Here is a 19,587-nt window from a genome sequence, read left to right on the forward strand (position 1 = left end):
TTATCAGCCGAGTGGCGTCGTCTTCTAGTCGCAACGTTTCAACGGATTGCGTATCCATCATCTTCAGGTGAAGTGTCGGGATGCTCTCACTCACTCTCATCTAATACATTCCCCTCTTTGGGGAAGTTTGTGGGGGAGTTTGTAGCCTTACGGCTTGTACTCAACTGTGTGTATGGTTATTTCTGTAGTTTTTGGGTGACTGCGTGATGTGACGAATGTTCTGTGTGTGTCTGGTACTTACCTGAGGTTGGAGAGCTGATTGGTATTATGGGGGAGGGAGGAGGATTAGGAACTGGATATAGGGATGTTCTCTTCGACTTAGTCGTCGAAGAGCGTCACTGGGCGTTTGTTCTTATAGCGGGACACTTCATACCGACCTAAGGAGTGGATGAGGTTGTTTCCAGATCTGGAAGAGCTCTCGTAGGAAGTCCTTGCCAGTGGTTATCACTGTTAGCATTCAACCGCGATTCTTAAACATATATTTTAACAACGCGTTTCAAGAGACAATGCTCCCATCATCAGGTTGTAAAATCTATGTCATGCTATTAAACGGACTAAAAAGACAAAATACCATCACAAATAGTTGGGAATTCCATATAGTAAAACAGAATTAAAAGTATATTGGACTGTGCGTGCTCGTCTTACAATGAAGTTGTTGACTCAAGTCGATGGCCGTCCCATAGCTACCAAATATGCTGTCCACTGTGCCGGCTCGGGAGCTGTTGTGGACTGACGTGCCTAGGTATTGTGTTCGAGTATAATGCCTTTTCTGGAGACTAGAAATCTACTCTGTAGGAATCAGCATGGGTTTCGAAAAAGACGGTCATGTGAAACCCAGCTCGCGCTATTCGTCCACGAGACTCAGAGGGCCATAGACACGGGTTCACAGGTAGATGCCGTGTTTCTTGACTTCCGCAAGGCGTTCGATACAGTTCCCCACAGTCGTTTAATGAACAAAGTCATTCTCAATGGAGAGAAGTCTTCCGAAGTAAGAGTGATTTCAGGTGTGCCGCAGGGGAGTGTCATAAGACCGTTGCTATTCACAATATATATAAATGACCTTGTGGATGTCATCGGAAGTTCACTGAGGCTTTTTGCAGATGATGCTGTGGTGTATCGAGAGGTTGTAACAATGGAAAATTGTACTGAAATGCAGGAGGATCTGCAGCGAATTGACGCATGGTGCAGGGAATGGCAATTCAATCTCAATGTAGACAAGTGTAATGTGCTGCGAATAGTTAGAAAGGTAAATCCCTTATCATTTAGCTACAAAATAGCAGGTCAGCAACTGGAAGCAGTTATTCCATAAATTATCTGGGAGTACGCATTAGGAGTGATTTAAAATGGAATGACCACATAAAGTTGATCGTCGGTAAAGCAGATGCCAAACTGAGATTCATTGGAAGAATCCTAAGGAAATGCAATCCGAAAACAAAGGAAGTAGGTTACAGTACGCTTGTTCGCTCACTGCTTGAATATTGCTCAGCAGTGTGGGATCCGTACCAGATAGGGTTGATAGAAGAGATAGAGAAGATCCAACGGAGAGCAGCGCGCTTCGTTACAGGATCATTTAGTGATCGCGAAAGCGTTACGGAGATGATAGGTAAACTCCAGTGGAAGACTCTGCAGGAGAGACGCTCAGTAGCTCGGTACGGGCTTTTGTCAAAGTTTCGAGAACATACATTCACCGAAGAGTCAAGCAGTATATTGCTCCCTCCTATGTATATCCCGCGAAGAGACCACGAGGATAAAATCAGAGCGATTAGAGCCCACACAGAGGCATACCGACAATCCTTCTTTCCACGAACAATACGAGACTGGAATAGAAGGGAGAACCGATAGAGGTACTCAAGGTACCCTCCGCCACACACCGTCAGGTGGCTTGCGGAGTATGGATGTAGACGTAGTAGATGTAGATATTGTGGCGTGGTTACAGCCGTGTGCTTGACGGTAACGCTATGCTATTGGGCACCTGATTTCCTTATTACATTGGTCTGCCATCGTTAGCCTCTCGCAACTCTGTCAGTGACATGCTACAAGTTTAAAGTCGCATACCTACCCTAAAATAATTCTAAAAACCCGCTAAAAAATCTCATTTCCTTAAAATTATCTTGTGCATTTAGAATATTGCTTTGTTTCTTTTCGTGGATAGCTATCTCGAATTCCTCTAGTAAATCAAGTTTCCTCCCTTTCTTTTCTACATGCTATATTTTTACGTTGTCTTCTATGCTATTAAGGGGATGGCCTGTTTCATATATATGGTTCGCAACAGCTGATTTGTCATAATTTCCTAACCTGAATGTATCTTTATGTTCTTTATACCGGATCGCGAATGATCTTCCTGTCTGCCCTATATATTTTGCATCACAAGTTTTGCACTGAATCTTATAAACTCCCGATCTTTCAAACTTATTTCTCTTCTCGCCAATATCGTGCTTAAGGCTGTACCTCACTAGGTTATTAGTCTGAAAAGCTAATTTAACATCGTATGGCTTAAAAATATTTGCTATCTTTTGTGAGACTGTTCCGTAGTATGGCATCGTGATAATTTTCACTTTCTCTCCATCACGTTTATTCTTTTTGCGCTTATTACTTTTCTGTAACAGTTTTTTAACCATATCTATTCTGTAACCGTTGTTCGTCGCTATTCTCTTAACGGTATTAATTTCAGTCTCCCTATCTTTTTTGTTCATAGGTATATTGATTGCCCTATGCACGAGACTACGGAAAGCAGCTTCTTTATAAGCCTGCGGATGGCATGAATCATTCGGGATCACGGCATCTGTCGTAGTTTGTTTTCTATAAACGGAGAACGCGTGTTTGTCGCCCTGCTTTTTTTTATATTCAGGTCCAGGAACTGTAAACCATTGTTAGTTTCATACTCCACGGTAAATTATATTTTATTATGTGCGTCGTTGAACTTTTTTACTATTTCCTCAATGTCCTCACGGGAACCATCGAAAAGTAACAGAGTGTCGTCTACATAACGTTTGTAATAAACAATTTTATCCATAATGTTATCGTCAGAATTTAGAACTTTATCTTCAAGGTCATAGATAAAAATATCCGCCATAGTTCCTGAAATACTGGACCCCATGGCTAACCCATCGTCCTGAATGTGTTGTTGTTGTGTTGTAGTTATGGTCTTCAGTCCTGAGACTGGTTTGATGCAGCTCTCCATGCTACTCTATCCTGTGCAAGCTTCTTCATCTCCCAGTACCTACTGCAACCTACATCCTTCTGAATCTGCTTAGTGCATTCATCTCTTGGTCTCCCCCTACGATTTTTACCCTCCACGCTACCCTCCAATACTAAATTGGTGATCCCTTGATGCCTCAGAACATGTCCTACCAACCGATCCCTTCTTCTGGTCAAGTTGTGCCCCAAACTTCTCTTCTCCCCAATCCTATTCAATACTTCCTCATTAGTTATGTGATCTACCCATCTAATCTTCAGCATTCTTCTGTAGCACCACATTTCAAAAGCTTCTATTCTCTTCTTGTCCAAACTATTTACCGTCCATGTTTCACTTCCATACATGGCTACACTCCATACAAATACTTTCAGAAATGACTTCCTGACACTTAAATCTATACTCGATGTTAACAAATTTCTCTTCTTCAGAAACGCTTTCCTTGCCATTGCCAGTCTACATTTTATATCCTCTCTACTTCGACCATCATCAGTTATTTTGCTCCCCAAATAGCAAAACTCCTTTACTACTTTAAGTGTCTCATTTTCTAATCTAATTGCCTCAGCATCACCCGACTTAATTCGACTACATTCCATTATCCTCGTTTTGCTTTTGTTGATATTCATCTTATATCCTCCCTTCAAGACACCATCCATTCCGTTCAACTGCTCTTCCAAGTCCTTTGCTGTCTCTGACAGAATTACAATGTCATCGGCGAACCTCAAAGTTTTTACTTCTTCTCTATGGATTTTAATACCTACTCCAAATTTTTCTTTTGTTTCCTTTACTGCTTGCTCAATATACAGATTGAATAACATCGGGGAGAGGCTACAACCCTGTCTTACTCCCTTCCCAACCACTGCTTCCATTTCATGTCCCTCGACTCTTATAACTGCCATCTGGTTTCTGTACAAATTGTAAATAGCCTTTCGCTCCCTGTATTTTACCCCTGCCAGCTTTAGAATTTGAAAGAGAGTATTCCAGTCAACATTGTCAAAAGCTTTCTCTAAGTCTACAAATGCTAGAAACGTAGGTTTGCCTTTCCTTAATCTTTCTTCTAAGATAAGTCGTAAGGTCAGTATTGCCTCACGTGTTCCAGTATTTCTACGGAATCCAAACTGATCTTCCCCGAGGTCGGCTTCTACTAGTTTTTCCATTCGTCTGTAATGAATTCGTGTTAGTACTTTGCAGCTGTGGCTTATTAAGCTGATTGTTCGGTAATTTTCACATCTGTCGACACCCGCTTTCTTTGGGATTGGAATTATTATATTCTTCTTGAAGTCTGAGGGTATTTCGCCTGTTTCATACATCTTGCTCACCAGATGGTAGAGTTTTGTCAGGACTGGCTCTCCCAAGGCCGTCAGTAGTTCCAATGGAATGTTGTCTATTCCGGGGGCCTTGTTTCGACTCAGGTCTTTCAGTGCTCTGTCAAACTCTTCACGCAGTATCGTATCTCCCATTTCATCTTCATCTACATCCTCTTCCATTTCCATAATATTGTCCTCAAGTGCATCGCCCCTGTATAGACCCCTCTATATACTCCTTCCACCTTTCTGCTTTCCCTTCTTTGCTTAGAACTGGGTTTCCATCTGAGCTCTTGATGTTCATACAAGTGGTTCTCTTATCTCCAAAGGTCTCTTTAATTTTCCTGTAGGCAGTATCTATATTACCCCTAGTGAGATAAGCCTCTACATCCTTACATTTGTCCTCTAGCCATCCCTGCTTAGCCATTTTGCACTTCCTGTCGATCTCATTTTTGAGACGTTTGTATTCTTTTTTGCCTGCTTCATTTACTGCATTTTTCTATTTTCTCCTTTCATCAATTAAATTCAATATTTCGTCTGTTACCCAAGGATTTCTACTAGCCCTCGTCTTTTTACCTACTTGATCCTCTGCTGTCTTCACGATTTCATCTCTCAAAGCTACCCATTCTTCTTCTACTGTATTTCTTTCCCCCATTCCTGTCAATTGTTCCCTTATGCTCTCCCTGAAACTCTGTACAACCTCTGGTTCTTTCAGTTTATCCAGGTCCCATCTTCTTAAATTCCCACCTTTTTGCAGTTTCTTCAGTTTTAATCTACAGGTCATAACCAATAGATTGTGGTCAGAGTCCACATCTGCCCCTGGAAATGTCTTACAATTTAAAACCTGGTTCCTAAATCTCTGTCTTACCATTATATAATCTATCTGATACCTTTTAGTATCTCCAGGGTTCTTCCATGTATACAACCTTCTATCATGATTATTAAACCAAGTGTTAGCTATGATTAAGTTGTGCTCTGTGCAAAATTCTACCAGGCGGCTTCCTCTTTCATTTCTTAGCCCCAATCCATATTCACCTACTACGTTTCCTTCTCTCCCTTTTCCTACACTCGAATTCCAGTCACCCATGACTATTAAATTTTCGTCTCCCTTCACTATCTGAATAATTTCCTTTATTTCATCATACATTTCTTCAATTTCTTCGTCATCTGCAGAGCTAGTTGGCATATAAACTTGTACTACTGTAGTAGGTGTGGGCTTCGTATCTATCTTGGCCACAATAATGCGTTCACTATGCTGTTTGTAGTAGCTTACCCGCATTCCTATTTTCCTATTCAAAGCTACTCCTGCATTACCCCTATTTGACTTTGTGTTTATAACCCTGTAGTCACCTGACCAGAAGTCTTGTTCCTCCTGCCACCGAACTTCACTAACTCCCACTACATCTAACTTTAACCTATCCATTTCCCTTTTTAAATTTTCTAACCTACCTGCCCGATTAAGGGATCTGACATTCCACGCTCCGACCCGTAGAACGCCAGTTTTCTTTCTCCTGATAACGACATCCTCTTGAGTAGTCCCCGCCCGGAGATCCGAATGGGGGACTATTTTACCTCCGGAATATTTTACCCAAGAGGACGCCATCATCATTTAATCATACAGTAAAGCTGCATGCCCTCGGGAAAAATTACGGCCGTAGTTTCCCCTTGCTTTCAGCCGTTCGCAGTACCAGCACAGCAAGGCCGTTTTGGTTATTGTTACAAGGCCAGATCAGTCAATCATCCAGACTGTTGCCCTTGCAACTACTGAAAAGGCTGCTGCCCCTCTTCAGGAACCACATGTTTGTCTGGCCTCTCAACAGATACCCCTCCATTGTGGTTGTACCTGTGGTACTGCTATCTGTATCGCTGAGGCACACAAGCCTCCCCACCAACGGCAAGGTCCATGGTTCATGGGGAGGTCCTGAATGTAAAATTTGTTATTAACCAGTGTAACGACAACTGCTACCTCGACTCCATAATGGATTATATTAAAAAGTCCTTGCCAGATCTTGGAATCTTTCTTTGAGGAGTGGGATTTCGGCAGCGGCGTGCAGATCGTGGGTGGGGAATCCCATGGTAGGTGCAGTGCCCTCCTGAGGGCGCGGTTCTGCAGCCTCTGGAGTTTGTCCAGCTGCTGCTTCGCCGCGTATCCCCAGACAGGCCAGGGAAGGGAGCTGGATGTGTTGAGGACTGGGTATAGGATGGACGTTCTGGCACAGAGCTTCCTGTGCACCTCGTCTATGTGGGGGTGAAACGTCTGAAAGCTACTACCGTGCAAGAAGCGTTGGAAAGAGTCCGGGCTCTTAGGAGGGAGCGTTATAACCTGCAGAATGTTTTCGTCACAATCGCTGGGTGATCTCGTTAGTCTGGAAGGCACAATGGATCAACAAATGTCTGCATCTATCCTTGAGGACCATGTTCGTCACTACATGCAGTTTGTTTTCCCTCGGCACGGTGGCATCTACCAGCACGACAATGCGACGTGTCACAGCTTGCAGTGCACGTTCGTGGTTCAAAGAGCATCGGGAGGAGTTTACCTTCCTCCCGAGGCCACCAGACTCCCCGGATCTGAACCCAATCGAGAATGCGTGGGGCCACCTCCATCGGGCTGCTCGCGCTATGGGAAACCGAGAAACCTAGGGGAGCTGGCCACGGCTCTAGAATTGCCATAGCCCCGCAGCCTGTCGGCGCTTTCCAGAACCTCATTGACTCTGAGCGCGTCTCGCAGCGACCCGTGCTGTCGAAGGATTCAGGTTTTTGACAGGTGGCCACGTTAATATGACTGAACAGTGTATCCGTCTCACCATATCGATTTCGGCGTTCACGTTTGAAAAATGGGGCGTGCATGCGCTCACGACCCCCCACCCCGCCCCCCTCCACTTACACACAGCGATTTTGCGATAGATAAATTCAGTGACAGTGCGTATGAAAAAGTACGTGTCTGAAATAGTTTACGACCGTGAACATAGCACACAGAAAATTATTTAAAAAAATCAGGAGAAAATGTAAATACTGAACTCGGTAGTGCTGTGTTTGCATAGAGGTGCGAAGAAGGGTGGAATCTGCACTCTCCATCACTTGGCCGAGTTCAATAAAAAAGCAAAACCATTGACTGAAACTGGAAAATCATCAAATATACGCTTTCATCCAGTAGAAGGGCGGCAGTCGCTGATCCCAAGGATTTTCTGCGTGTTACTCAGATAATAGCAGAACCGTAACCATTATTAGGGCCCTTCAAACAGTTTATGAAACAAAGGACATCACTAAAACACGATAAATTGCTCTTTCAATAGACAGCGCCCCAGCGGTAGAGCTAGAACAGAAGCAGTCGCTAATGCGATAACTTATGAAATACGATCCGGTAAGTTCTTCAGTTCACTTTATTCTTTTCCTCATTCAACCTAAAGTGACTACTACATATTCTGCAACTTTCTCGACAGAAACTTTCATCGAAAAAGGGAGCGATTGCAACTACAATATTGTATTCTGCAGTATTAGACAGTTCCTGAATGGGATAGTAAAGTATCGCTAGGCACACTGTACAATCATCGATAGAGCCTGTGGAGAGAAAATTAAATGCTCTGTTTTAGAATTATTTATAATCAATATGCTATCGTAGGTGTAAACTGAAATTTAAAAAGAAAAGGAAACTACTGTGGTCAATTTGGGAGGTCCTTAAGCATTAAATGACTTTAAGGAAGTTCTGTGAAACTAAAACTGAATAGGCGAAACTGAGTTACGAAGCCACTGTCACTAGAATTCGAGTATAGTGTCTTACTCCATTTTTGTTATTTGTAGACCGATAGATGCATAGAAACACGTAAGAAGACAATGGCGGAAATGTCCTTTTGCAGTTTTAGAAACTGTCCCACGTTTCAAAATATCAGATATTTTTTTTTTTAAATATGACTGACAACAGTTCCCTATTGACTGAGTGGAATAAAATAAACAATTTCTCGAAATGCAACAAACGTACGCAAAATCAAAGTTACAATCCACACAGTTGATGCTGCACAATACTGAAATTTGACAAGGTACGGACATCCAGCCATATGATTTTTCCTCATGTTCCCGGAAGAGTAATATAATCGTGAAATGAGTAATCAAGACGCAACACTAACTGTGGTTCAGTCCCCTTTACGAACGAGGCGTGACACCTCGATTTTCTAGACACACAGATAAAGTGGCAAATGATATTAAGTCCTATAGAGATACAAAGCATTATGTTAAGCACAATGAGATAATGTCTATTTTTAGCTAGGCCTAACTCAAAAGTAGTTATAATGCTCAATCCCAAAAACATGTGGATTCAAAAGAAAACTAAAAGCCCATCTATAAACTACGACATTTTTTTCAAATCAACGATGTAATGCCCATCAAGAGCATGACACGTCATCAGACTAATCGTTACAGCGCGTAAGCTATTGTTAGTCTACTATAATTACCAAAGCAGTCGTGTCAATATTGACCTAGTATATAGAACAACACGTACTCTTAATATCATTAAGGAAGTTGAGTTTCTTTTCCAGGTAGCATCGTTCCACCTAATTTCGCTGTGTTCGTTTTAACCTGTATCTTTGTGGTAATTTTACTGTCACCAGTTGCTTCGTTTCTTTGACTTTATTCACAACCTTGAAATTTATCCTCCGTACGGGGATATACTGTACGTAACCTTATGAATGGAGGGATGAACGCTTTAACCGTACTTTTATCCTATTACACAACAATAATGTTTACTTGGTTTCGTGGCTAATGATACAGTATTCCCTCAACATGTAAGCTGGATTTTAACAGCGTCGTATGAAATGTTTACCAACAATTAATACAGTTTGATCATGCTGGTTTATGGAACAGTGACAGTTATAAACACACTCAGAGCGTGAAAGCAGTAACTTTAAATTGTACCACTCCGCACCAAAAGGGAAAATCGTTGTGAGAATCAGTAGTATCAGCGAATGTAAACTGGAGGAATGAGAGTTGGTAATTATTAATGAAATGCGTTACGTATTAGACAGTACCGGAGGCAATTTTCCCAATAATCAAAACATCGGTGGAGAGAAATGTGACTGACGAATGGCTGTCATTATTAGAAGACAAAATCTAAGATGCTTGTTTACAAAAGTTTTCGGTAGTCCACTAACAAAAATCTCTTCTAGAAATAAGACTGAAAGAAATTACGAAAGCGTCATGATATGCGCTTCACTGACAATTAACTCTCTTTTGTCAAGAAATGTAATCTGAAAGTAAAATGCCAGTATAAACTTTCACATCGAAGTTGCGCTGTACAGCGCCTGTGATTAGGTATCGGATTAAAGCAATGACACAACGCACAATCACAAGCGATATAAACCGCACGCGGTTTTCGGCTGAACCTCTGACAGATCCGTGGCTAAGGCCGCTTGCTTTACTCACAGGTGAGGTTCGATGTTGATCACGTCCGGGGAGCCGGCGACCAGCGTCGCCGCGACGACGGCGGCCAGCGCCCCAGCGACGACCGAACCCGCGCACATCCTACCGCACCGGCGACCGACACACGACTGAGCAGCTTAGGCTGACGGCCGGCCGGCGCGCTCTACGCAGCGGCTACTGCTCATGCGCCGTGCCCCGCCGCGCGCGCACCCAGTCGATACGGCCGGAACCGGGCGCGGCGAGTATCGACTCCGTGCGCCATCCGCAGCCGCCTCGCGCGCCAGCCAGCTCTGGCGCCGAAAACTTTCTGGGTCAACGGAGGGATGAGCACGGGGACGAGGGTGAGGGCGCTACTGCAGACAGGGGCCCTCGGCATTGTTTGCCCTCTTAATGCCGTTTATTGTTCGTGGTTGCAGCGCCACGTTGCTTGTTCCGCTAATTACAAGAAGAGGCCATTTTCAGCTGCATTATTACCCTGCCTCTAACAACTGCACCTACATAATCGTGTATGTGTTATGCGAGGACTATTGCACGAGAGTGCGCCGGGTTTTATGTTGTAAATTTACATATATCCAGTGCTTTTTTTCTATAAAAAACGTTTGAGGGTACTCCGACATGGGAAAGCGAAAATTAATTATAACTGAAGCATGGGATACCATCCGTCTGCTTTTAGCCATGACGTCACCAACATATCGAACTACAAAAAAAAAAAAAAAAGAAATGGTATCGGACTCTTCAGTTAACTTTACAGCTAAATTGAAGCAGGCGATACCGAGAAACACATACAACAGAAAGTGGTATCGAACACTTCAGTTTACATCAACTCAAACGAGGCATGCTATTTGAGCGTACGCATATCCGTTTAGCACTACCATTGCCCACTATTAGCGGACGAAGGCACTACATACTTGTCGAACTTTTTCCCACCAAAAACTGCACTGGTATCGTTCGTATTGCAGTTACCAACACGAAAATATGAAATAAAAAAATTACGTCCGTGAAATAAATCTTTGGCACTCTTCCAAGTTCTCAACATCCTAAAAAAATTACTTTGTCGACGAAAAAGTTTAGGGGTACGCATCCTCCAGCGTTCCCCCAGAAAAACAGCAATGCATATATATATATACCCTGCAGCTGCTGTACAGTGCGTGGTGTAGGGCAAAGGGCGCCGACTTTTCCAAATTTCTGTGGGTGCGTACCAATGGCGGAATGTAGTATGCTGTATGTTTTCTGGGGAGTCTCGCTATTTTTAAAATCTTCTATGAACACTGCCTGTGTCATAAACACCTGTGCTACGACAAAATAAAATATACCGGTACTATAAGTATACGTTGAGACGGCCGTAGCTCAGACAGTACCACAGTTGACTTGAAAGCAACAGAAATGAGATCAAACTCGGGTTCAAATGTACTTGGACGAACCCACGAATCCAGAGGTGGAATGTGCACAATATCGGACCGCCTGTAAAAACACAACATAAAATGTGTAACCTATCATTAACCAGTAACTTTCATTACAGCAGGCAGAAATAGAAATTTAATGGAGTGTGTCGTAAAATCCCATGGAATATAAACGAAGAGATATGTAAAGAATCAATTCTCAATATTGTGTTTCTGATTTACACACGTGACCAGTGATCGCGCAACGTCTGAAAACTGCGAAAATTTTTGCCCGACAAAGAGATTTTGCTCCACGCTTCTCGTCAAAAAAATGGTTCAAATGGCTCTGAGCACTATGGAACTTAACATCTGAGGCCATCAGTCCCCTAGAACTTAGAACTACTTAAAAGTAACTAACCTAAGGACATGACACACATCCGTGCCCGAGGCAGGATTCGAACCTGCGACCGTAGCAGTCGCGTGCTTCCGGACTGAAGCGCGTAGAACTGCTCGGCCACCGTGGCCGGCGCTTCCCGTCAGTAGACCTCCAATTTGTGCTATAGTCCCATCCATGAACGATGGCGATTAACGCAGGTCGAGACAAGGACGGGGATAGCATTGCTGCCGGTTCCAAGAAACGATTGTGGTACGAGCCTACATATGCTTTGCTCTTGAGGAATGCGCGTATCCTGCAAATTATGTCACTCACTCGCTTGTGTAGAATTTTTCGCTCTCCAGCACCATCAACCATGACAACTTACAACAAATGCAATAAAAATTCACTAAGTAACTCTCTACGGTCGCGTATAGTGCTCGCATTGGAGACAACGTTCACTGCAGAGCGCTCAGAAGTCAGCTGAACGCTCATTGGTCGTCGGAGAACACGTGTATTATCGCGAAATATGGGAGAAAGTGTCACAGAAACGATACAGGATTTGGGCTGGAAATCATTAAAAGAAAGGCGTTTTTCGTTGCGACGGAATCTTCTCACGAAATTCCAATCACCAGCTTTCTCCGAATGCGAAAATATTTTGTTGACACCGACCTACATAGGGCGGAACGATCACCACGATAAAACGAGGGAAATAAGAGCTCCTACGGAAAGATATAGGTGTTCGTTCTTTCAGCGTGCTATATGAGATTTGAATAATAGAGAATTGTGAAGGTGGTTCGATGAACCCTCAGCCAGGCACTTAAATGTGATTTGCGGAGTATCCATGTAGACAAACGTAAACTCGACGGCCAACGATAGCTATTAATGCCGTAATACTCCTTCAATCAACAATATGACCTCCCGCGTCCTTCAAAGCCATTGTAAAAAAAAAAAAAAAAAACTACTATCCAGATTACTTGAAAAAAATAGCACTGAAATCTTAAACCACACACACTGCTGTTATGTATAAAAAAAAGAAGTAACTATTGAGGTTGTCTGTAACAATTGGCTTCCTTGTATTATTCTTTATTGTGCTAAGTATTGGCAAGCAAATATATTAAAACAATTGCTGACGAGTGGAGTGGGTCACTTGTAAGGAAATATGAAAGCAAGCCGTAAAGACGGGATTCCATTCACAGTACAGTGCGACTGTTATTCTGGGGAGTTTCTCTGACTTCGCCAGAGAAACGCAAGGAACGGGGGAGTGTGTTTCTCGGTTGTCTTTGAACAAAGACATCTCTAACAAACAGCTATATTTTAGAGGTCAGGTGTTTTAACTTTCACCTCGCTATTTTAATAGTTCATTCTTTTTTATAAAGGCAAGTGAGAAATATTTATTTTATTTCGTTTTTAAAAAACTAGAAATTTTGTGGGTGCGCGAGCCCTGGCGCACCCACGTAGTCGGCATGATGGTGTAGGGTACGTCTTACCAATATTATCGAATTTATCTTCTATTCTACTGGCGTATTGTGTACGAGAAAAATGTCTACATCCCTCTGCATGGACGCTAATCTTTCCTTACTGCCAGGCTCCCTACGCCCAAGACACGGAATAGGCAGCAGAATGAGCCTACATACTTCCTCGAATACTTTTTCTCAAAAAATCTAGCTAATCGGATTTAAAGAGAACAATTTGTACAGAAACCAGATGGCAGTTATAAGAGTCGAGGGACATGAAAGGGAAGCAGTGGTTGGGAAGGGAGTGAGACAGTGTTGTAGCCTCTCCCCGATGTTACTCAATCTGTATATTGGGCAAGCAGTAAAGGAAACAAAAGAAAAATTCGGAGTAGGTATTAAAATCCATGGAGAAGAAATAAAAACTTTGAGGTTCGCCGATGACATTGTAATTCTGTCAGAGACAGCAAAGGACTTGGAAGAGCAGTTGAACGGAATGGACAGTGTCTCGAAAGGAGGATATAAGATGAACATCGACGAAAGCAAAACGAGGATGACGGAATTTAGTCGAATTAAGTCGGGTGATGCTGAGGGAATTAGATTAGGAAATGAGACACTTAAAAGTAGTAAAGGAGTTTTGCTATTTGGGGAGCAAAATAACTGATGATGGTCGAAGTAGAGAGGATATAAATTGTAGACTGGCAATGTCAAGGAAAGCGTTTCTGAAGAAGAGAAATTTGTTAACATCGAGTATAGATTTAACTGTCAGGAAGTCGCTTCTGAAAGTATTTGTATGGAGCGTAGCCATGTATGGAAGTGTAACGTGGACGATAAATAGTTTGGACAAGAAGAGAATAGAAGCTTTCGAAATGTGGTGCTACAGAAGAATACTGAAGATTAGATGGGTAGATCACGTAACTAATGATGAAGTATTGAAGAGAATTGGGGAGGAGTATGTGGCATAACTTGACAGAAAGAAGGGACCGGTTAGTAGGACATGTTCTGAGGCATCAAGGGATCACAAATTTAGCATTGGAGGGCAGCGTGGAGGGTAAAAATCGTAGAGGGAGACCAAGAGATGACTATACTAAGCAGATTCAGAAGGATGTGGGTTGCAGTAAGTACTGGGAGATGAAGAAGCTTGCACAGGATAGAGTAGCATGGAGAGCTGCATCAAACCAGCCTCAGGACTGAAGACCACAATAACAACAACGTTGCTTTTTCTTCCACAGATTCTCATTTATACCAGTACGCCACTGTAACGACCTCTTACGTTCCTATCAGCGCCTCTCTGGGTTATTTCGATGTCTGCCGTCTATCTTACTTCATAAGGAAACCAAAAGCTGGAACGGTAGTCTGCAACTGGTCAACACTGGTGGCTCGTATGCGATTTCCTTTACAGTTGCGTAACACTTTCCCAAAAACTTTCCGACAAATGTAAGTCTTCTATTCGCCTTCCTTGTAAGTAGATTTTACATTTCGTCCGACTTCAAAAACTTCTTAGTGTCATCTGTAAATACACTGCCGGGAAAAAGAAAGTGACTCCCTCAAGGGCAAGGTCAGTTTATTGAGAAGTAATGTGACAGGTAGTTCACAATACTTCTCCGTTATTCCACTCTCGAACAGTGCGCAGAGAAAACGAACAACTATATCTTTCCGTTCGAGCTCTGATTTGCGTTATCTTATTATGATGTTCATTTGTGTCTAAGTAGATCGGCGGTAACAATGTATTTTCACATTCGGAGGAGAAAGTTGGTGATTGAAATTTCGTGAGAAGATTCCTCCGCAACAGAAAACGCCTTTGTTTCAATGATGTCGACCCCAAATCCTGCATCATTCCAGTGTCACTCTCTCCCCTATTTCGCGATAAAACAAAACATGCTGTACTTCTTTGAACTTTCTCGATGTACTCCGTTAATCGTATCTGCTAAGGATCCCACATTGCGTGGCACTACTCGAAAAGCGTAGTGTAGACCGTCTCTTTAGTAGATCTGTTGCATTTTGTAAGTGTCTCAATAAAATGCAGTCTTTGGTTCGCTTCGATGTGTCCTTTCCAATTTAAGTTGTTCGTAACTGTAATTCCTAGGTATTTTGTTCAATTTACGGCCTATAGATTTGACTGATTTATCGTGTAACCGACGTTTAACGGATTCCTTTTAGAGCTCATGTGAACGACCTCACATTTGTCGTTATTTAGGGTCAATTGCCAATTTTTGCACCATACGGATATCTTTTCTAAATAGTTCTTCAATTTTTTTAATCTTCGATAAATTTACTAGACGGCTGCTCAGATTGTCTCCTAAATCGTTTATATGGCTAAGGAACAGCAGAAGGTCTGTGACACTACCTTGTGGAACGCCACAAATCACTTCTGTTTTACTCGATGACTTTCCGTCAGTTACTACGAACTGTGACCACTCTGACAGGAAATCAAGACTGTAGTCACATAACTGAGACGGTATTCCGGAAGCACGCAATTTCCCTTCGAGCCACTTGTATGGTACATTGTCAAAGTCTTCTGTAAACCTAGAAATACAGAATGAATAAGCAGAATCATAAGCTCGAATCAGAAGCATCTCGCGCCTGTTGTTACAATTTGGCAATGGTTACTGCAGGCACTGGAGAACGAGTTGGGTACCACTTCGTCGTACCCGAAACGTATTCAATTGGCGAGAGATCTGGTGATCTTGCTGGCCATCGCAGTAGCTGTACACCGCGAAGAGCACGCGGGGACGCAGCAGCCGTGTGTGGACGTGCTGAAAAAGCACATCGCCTTCTTCTTGAAGAAGTGGGGGTAGCGCGGGGACAACAGTGTGCAGTGTAGCGGGCACGGATTACTTTACGCTGCAGAAACACCAACCGCGAGTTGTAACTGATGGCCCTCCGCACAAGGAAGCATGCAATGGGACCAGTGCGTTGTCGGCGAATGCTCTCTGGAACAGGCAACTCACCAGGTATACGCCATACGAGGTTACGTCCATCATTTACACACAGGCAGACAACAGAGCGCTATTCCAATCTCCAACCAGCTTTTTTTATAACAACGGAGTAGCCATGCGTGGTGGCGTCGTGATGTTAGTGGTAGCCTGGCCAGTGATAGCCTGCTACAAGCAGATGGTCCCCAATGAACCCCAATGAAACAGCAGGTACAACATGTGCCCGGATTTCTTCCCTTTCCACAGTTACTCGCGCAGTGCATCGGTCTTGCCGCAGATGTCCAGAACCTGGCATGCTGGTGTAGAAATGTTCCACGGACCACTGCTGAAGGTAGCGAAACACCACCGCTACCTTGTGCCCAACACCTGTAGTAATCCGTCAACATGCTCATCCAGCTTCCCACAGGCTCGTGTTGCGACAACTTTCAAATGGCTGAAGGTGTTCGTCAGGAGTACCGTGGGCAGTGGCGGCTGTTTCGTAAGAGCACAAGAGCATGTGAACATCCTAACTTTTGACACCTCAGATTTATTGGTTATTTTTCCCTGAATGCTGTTGATGAGGCAATCTCAATTTTTTTCTTTATTGTTATTTGAACACCTTATACAAAAGGTGGGCCGGCGGCGGCAATATTACGCCGCTCTTTGGCCACAGACAGTACAAATAGACACAATGAAGACACAGAAAAACAAAACATAATGGTGGACAAAAAACAGTAGACACTTGAGTAAAAAACATGGAGCCGTTCACAGGTGTAGTAAAATAATAAATAACATTCAGCACTTGTAGACTGGCACTGATGACTGAAACGACACACGTGAACGATGGAGCGTGGGTGGTGAAAACACTAAAGCACTAACACGACGGCACACACAAAGAACCGATGGCGATGACCTCCTGCGCGCGAATGTTCACTGGACGTGTGCCAGTCTGGGGACCTGCCAAAAGGGGAAAAGGTGGGGGAGGAGTGAGAGGGGAGGATGTAGATGCCAGTGGCAGAGGAGATGGGCGGGGGAGGAATGAAGGTACAGGGGGGAGGGGACGCCCAGGGGGAGGAGGAACGCGGGAAGGGAGGAGGGAGGGTGCCCTAAGGAAAAAACACAGGGTATGGAAGGGAAGGATCAAGGTTGATGTGAGGGGTAGATGGAGGGGATGAGGGCATAAGCAGGGAGGGGGAGTTGGTGGAAGCCACCTTGGGAGAGGGTATGGAGAGTGGAGAGATGGAGAGCAGGTGGGACGTGGGGATATAGACGTGGCAGCAGACGGGGGTGGGAGAGGATGGGAGAGACAAGCGGGTGAGGAGGATCGAGTTTACAGGAGGTGTAGAGGATTCGTATCCGTTCGAGGAAAAGGAGGAGGTGTGAGAACGGAATAAGGTCATAGAGGACCCGCGTGGGGGAGGGGATACGGATGCGATAGACGAGGCAGAGCACATGGCGTTGTAGGATTTGAAGGGAGAGGTAATCTGAACCGCACGACACTAGATCTACCACGATATGTTACACTTCTTCTTCTCTATACTCTGTGAAATCTGGCACCAGGGTCGCGAGCACACATCAGTTGTGCATGTTTTAAGGGGCTCCGGAAAGGCTCAAAATCATGAAAAGTTCAATTTTTAATTTTTTGCGTTTTCTGAATCTGCAGACTATTACCTTTTAATAGATATATAATTTATTCAATTCCAAAGACTACAACTATTTTTAAATTTTTTTTGAAATGTGTTCTGCATGGGCGTGACCTGCTGTGGCGCTGTTAAACTGCTGTCAAATGGTGTTATTATTAACGTCCGTGTTCATCAGGTACATTTTAGTGATGTGAGATAAAGTATGTGTTGTGGCTAACCTATTTTCAGAGACTTAGCAGCACCTGAACTGTTGAAGAAGTGTATTCACGGAAAAACTCAAAACCCCAATGAAAGTGTGAATAGAGTTATATGGTCGAGAATCCCCAAGACTGTATTTGTTGGAATAGAAACACTTCACTTTGGTGTGTATGATGCTGTTGCGACTTTCAATGATGGCAACATTGTAAGGTGCAAGGTATTTAGAAATATGGGAATGAAGATAGGTTCTAACATGGTACAAGCGATGCTTGCTTTAGACAAGCAACGCCTTCGGGCTGCAGACAGTGCTGTAAAGAGTCTAGAAATACAAGCAAGAGTAAACAGGAGGAGGAACAAGAGGAAGCTGGAGGAGGAGTTTGCAGAGGATGAAGATAATCCATCCTATGGACCTTGAATGCACTAAAAAGTTAATCCAATCTTTGTCGCTCGATTCCCAAAACTTTTATTTTCTCATACTAATTACATGTTTTCTAAGGATCTTCCAAACATATTTGTTTCAAACTTTCAGTAAATGTTACACAGTACCTTCTGCATAATTTAACACAGCCTTTTTCCAAAAAACTGTATATTTTTGAATATATAAATAAAAAATTGCAAAAAAATGTTGTGAATTTTCATTACAATTGAAAAAAATCATCTTTAATAACTGAACTAAAATTTTGTAAAATCCCTGTGTTAAATTGTAGCCCATATTCCAATAAATAATCTGTAAAAAGTTCAACTTCCTACCTCAAATACTTTGTGAGGAAAGATGTAATTTATAAGCGTTATTTTAACATTGCAAGTATAGGGCGTTCCGGAGCCCCTTAAGGAGCTTTTGCGCATGCGCAACTGGCGTGATGTAATTGCCCTTCGGGCCAAGTACCTACGGATTCGATGAACACTGTGCGCGGTTCATGGCGTGCGCGCTTACCGCTCAACGACAGGTTTACGTCAGTGTCACTAGGTGGTAGCACATTGCAGCAGACTTTTATTCCCATTCGCTTGACACAGATCCCGATACATGTTAGCACAATCACATTTGCCGATTCACTCACCATATAGTAAAATTAGTTCTGTCACGAGTATATGTTATCGTTATGCTGACAGAAAAACCTATTTTGTGGGATTCTGAATGAGATATATTAAGTTTTGGACTTTATCATGCAGTTATCCGTTTGAGTAGCTGAGAACGATAAGGGCCTAAAGCACCTCGTCAATTGTGAGACTATAATTCTCAATGCGATAGGGTCCGCAGCTGCGATGAATTTTTTGAAAGATTTCTTGATGCCTTCAGCTGCCATTATCTTTATTTTGTGTACGATTGTACTATTTCGGCCTTAGGCCATTTTCAAGTATTTTATGGGTGATTTTCTAGTAGTAGATTATGTACGTCGTTGCCCCTATGACATCATCTTAAGCTCATCAAATAAATCCGAGATGTTCACGCTATTTTAGGAGCACGTTACTCCTCTTAAAATAGCGTGAACATCTCGGATTTATTTTATGAGCGTAACATTGATGTCATAGGAGCGTCGACTTAGATGACATAATCTATTACTAAAAAATCATCCATAAAATACTTGAAAATGGCCTAAGGTCGAATTTGTACAATCGTACGTAGAATAAAGAGAATGGCAGCTGAAGGCATCAAGAAATCTTTCAAAAAATTGTGGGACTGTATCATTTAGTCGCGCTTCTGTACCTGTTGATCTTACG

General features: G+C 43.0%; 1 protein-coding gene across 3 annotated transcripts in view; it reads right to left on the reverse strand.

Annotated features, from left to right (window-relative positions):
• The window catches only part of LOC126191240 (voltage-dependent calcium channel subunit alpha-2/delta-3), a 792,714-nt gene extending 782,693 nt beyond the window's left edge, over window positions 1–10,021 (reverse strand). For all 3 annotated transcript variants that reach the window (XM_049932047.1, XM_049932049.1, XM_049932048.1), the window contains exon 1: window positions 9,910–10,021. In XM_049932047.1, the coding sequence (XP_049788004.1) occupies window positions 9,910–10,007 (98 nt within the window). In that variant the 5' untranslated portion in view covers window positions 10,008–10,021. The remainder of the gene's footprint in view (window positions 1–9,909) is intronic.
• Window positions 10,022–19,587: the final 9,566 nt, after the last annotated feature.

This window comes from Schistocerca cancellata, chromosome 6, assembly GCF_023864275.1.
Source record: "Schistocerca cancellata isolate TAMUIC-IGC-003103 chromosome 6, iqSchCanc2.1, whole genome shotgun sequence".
In the NCBI taxonomy this organism is placed as follows: domain Eukaryota; kingdom Metazoa; phylum Arthropoda; class Insecta; order Orthoptera; family Acrididae; genus Schistocerca; species Schistocerca cancellata.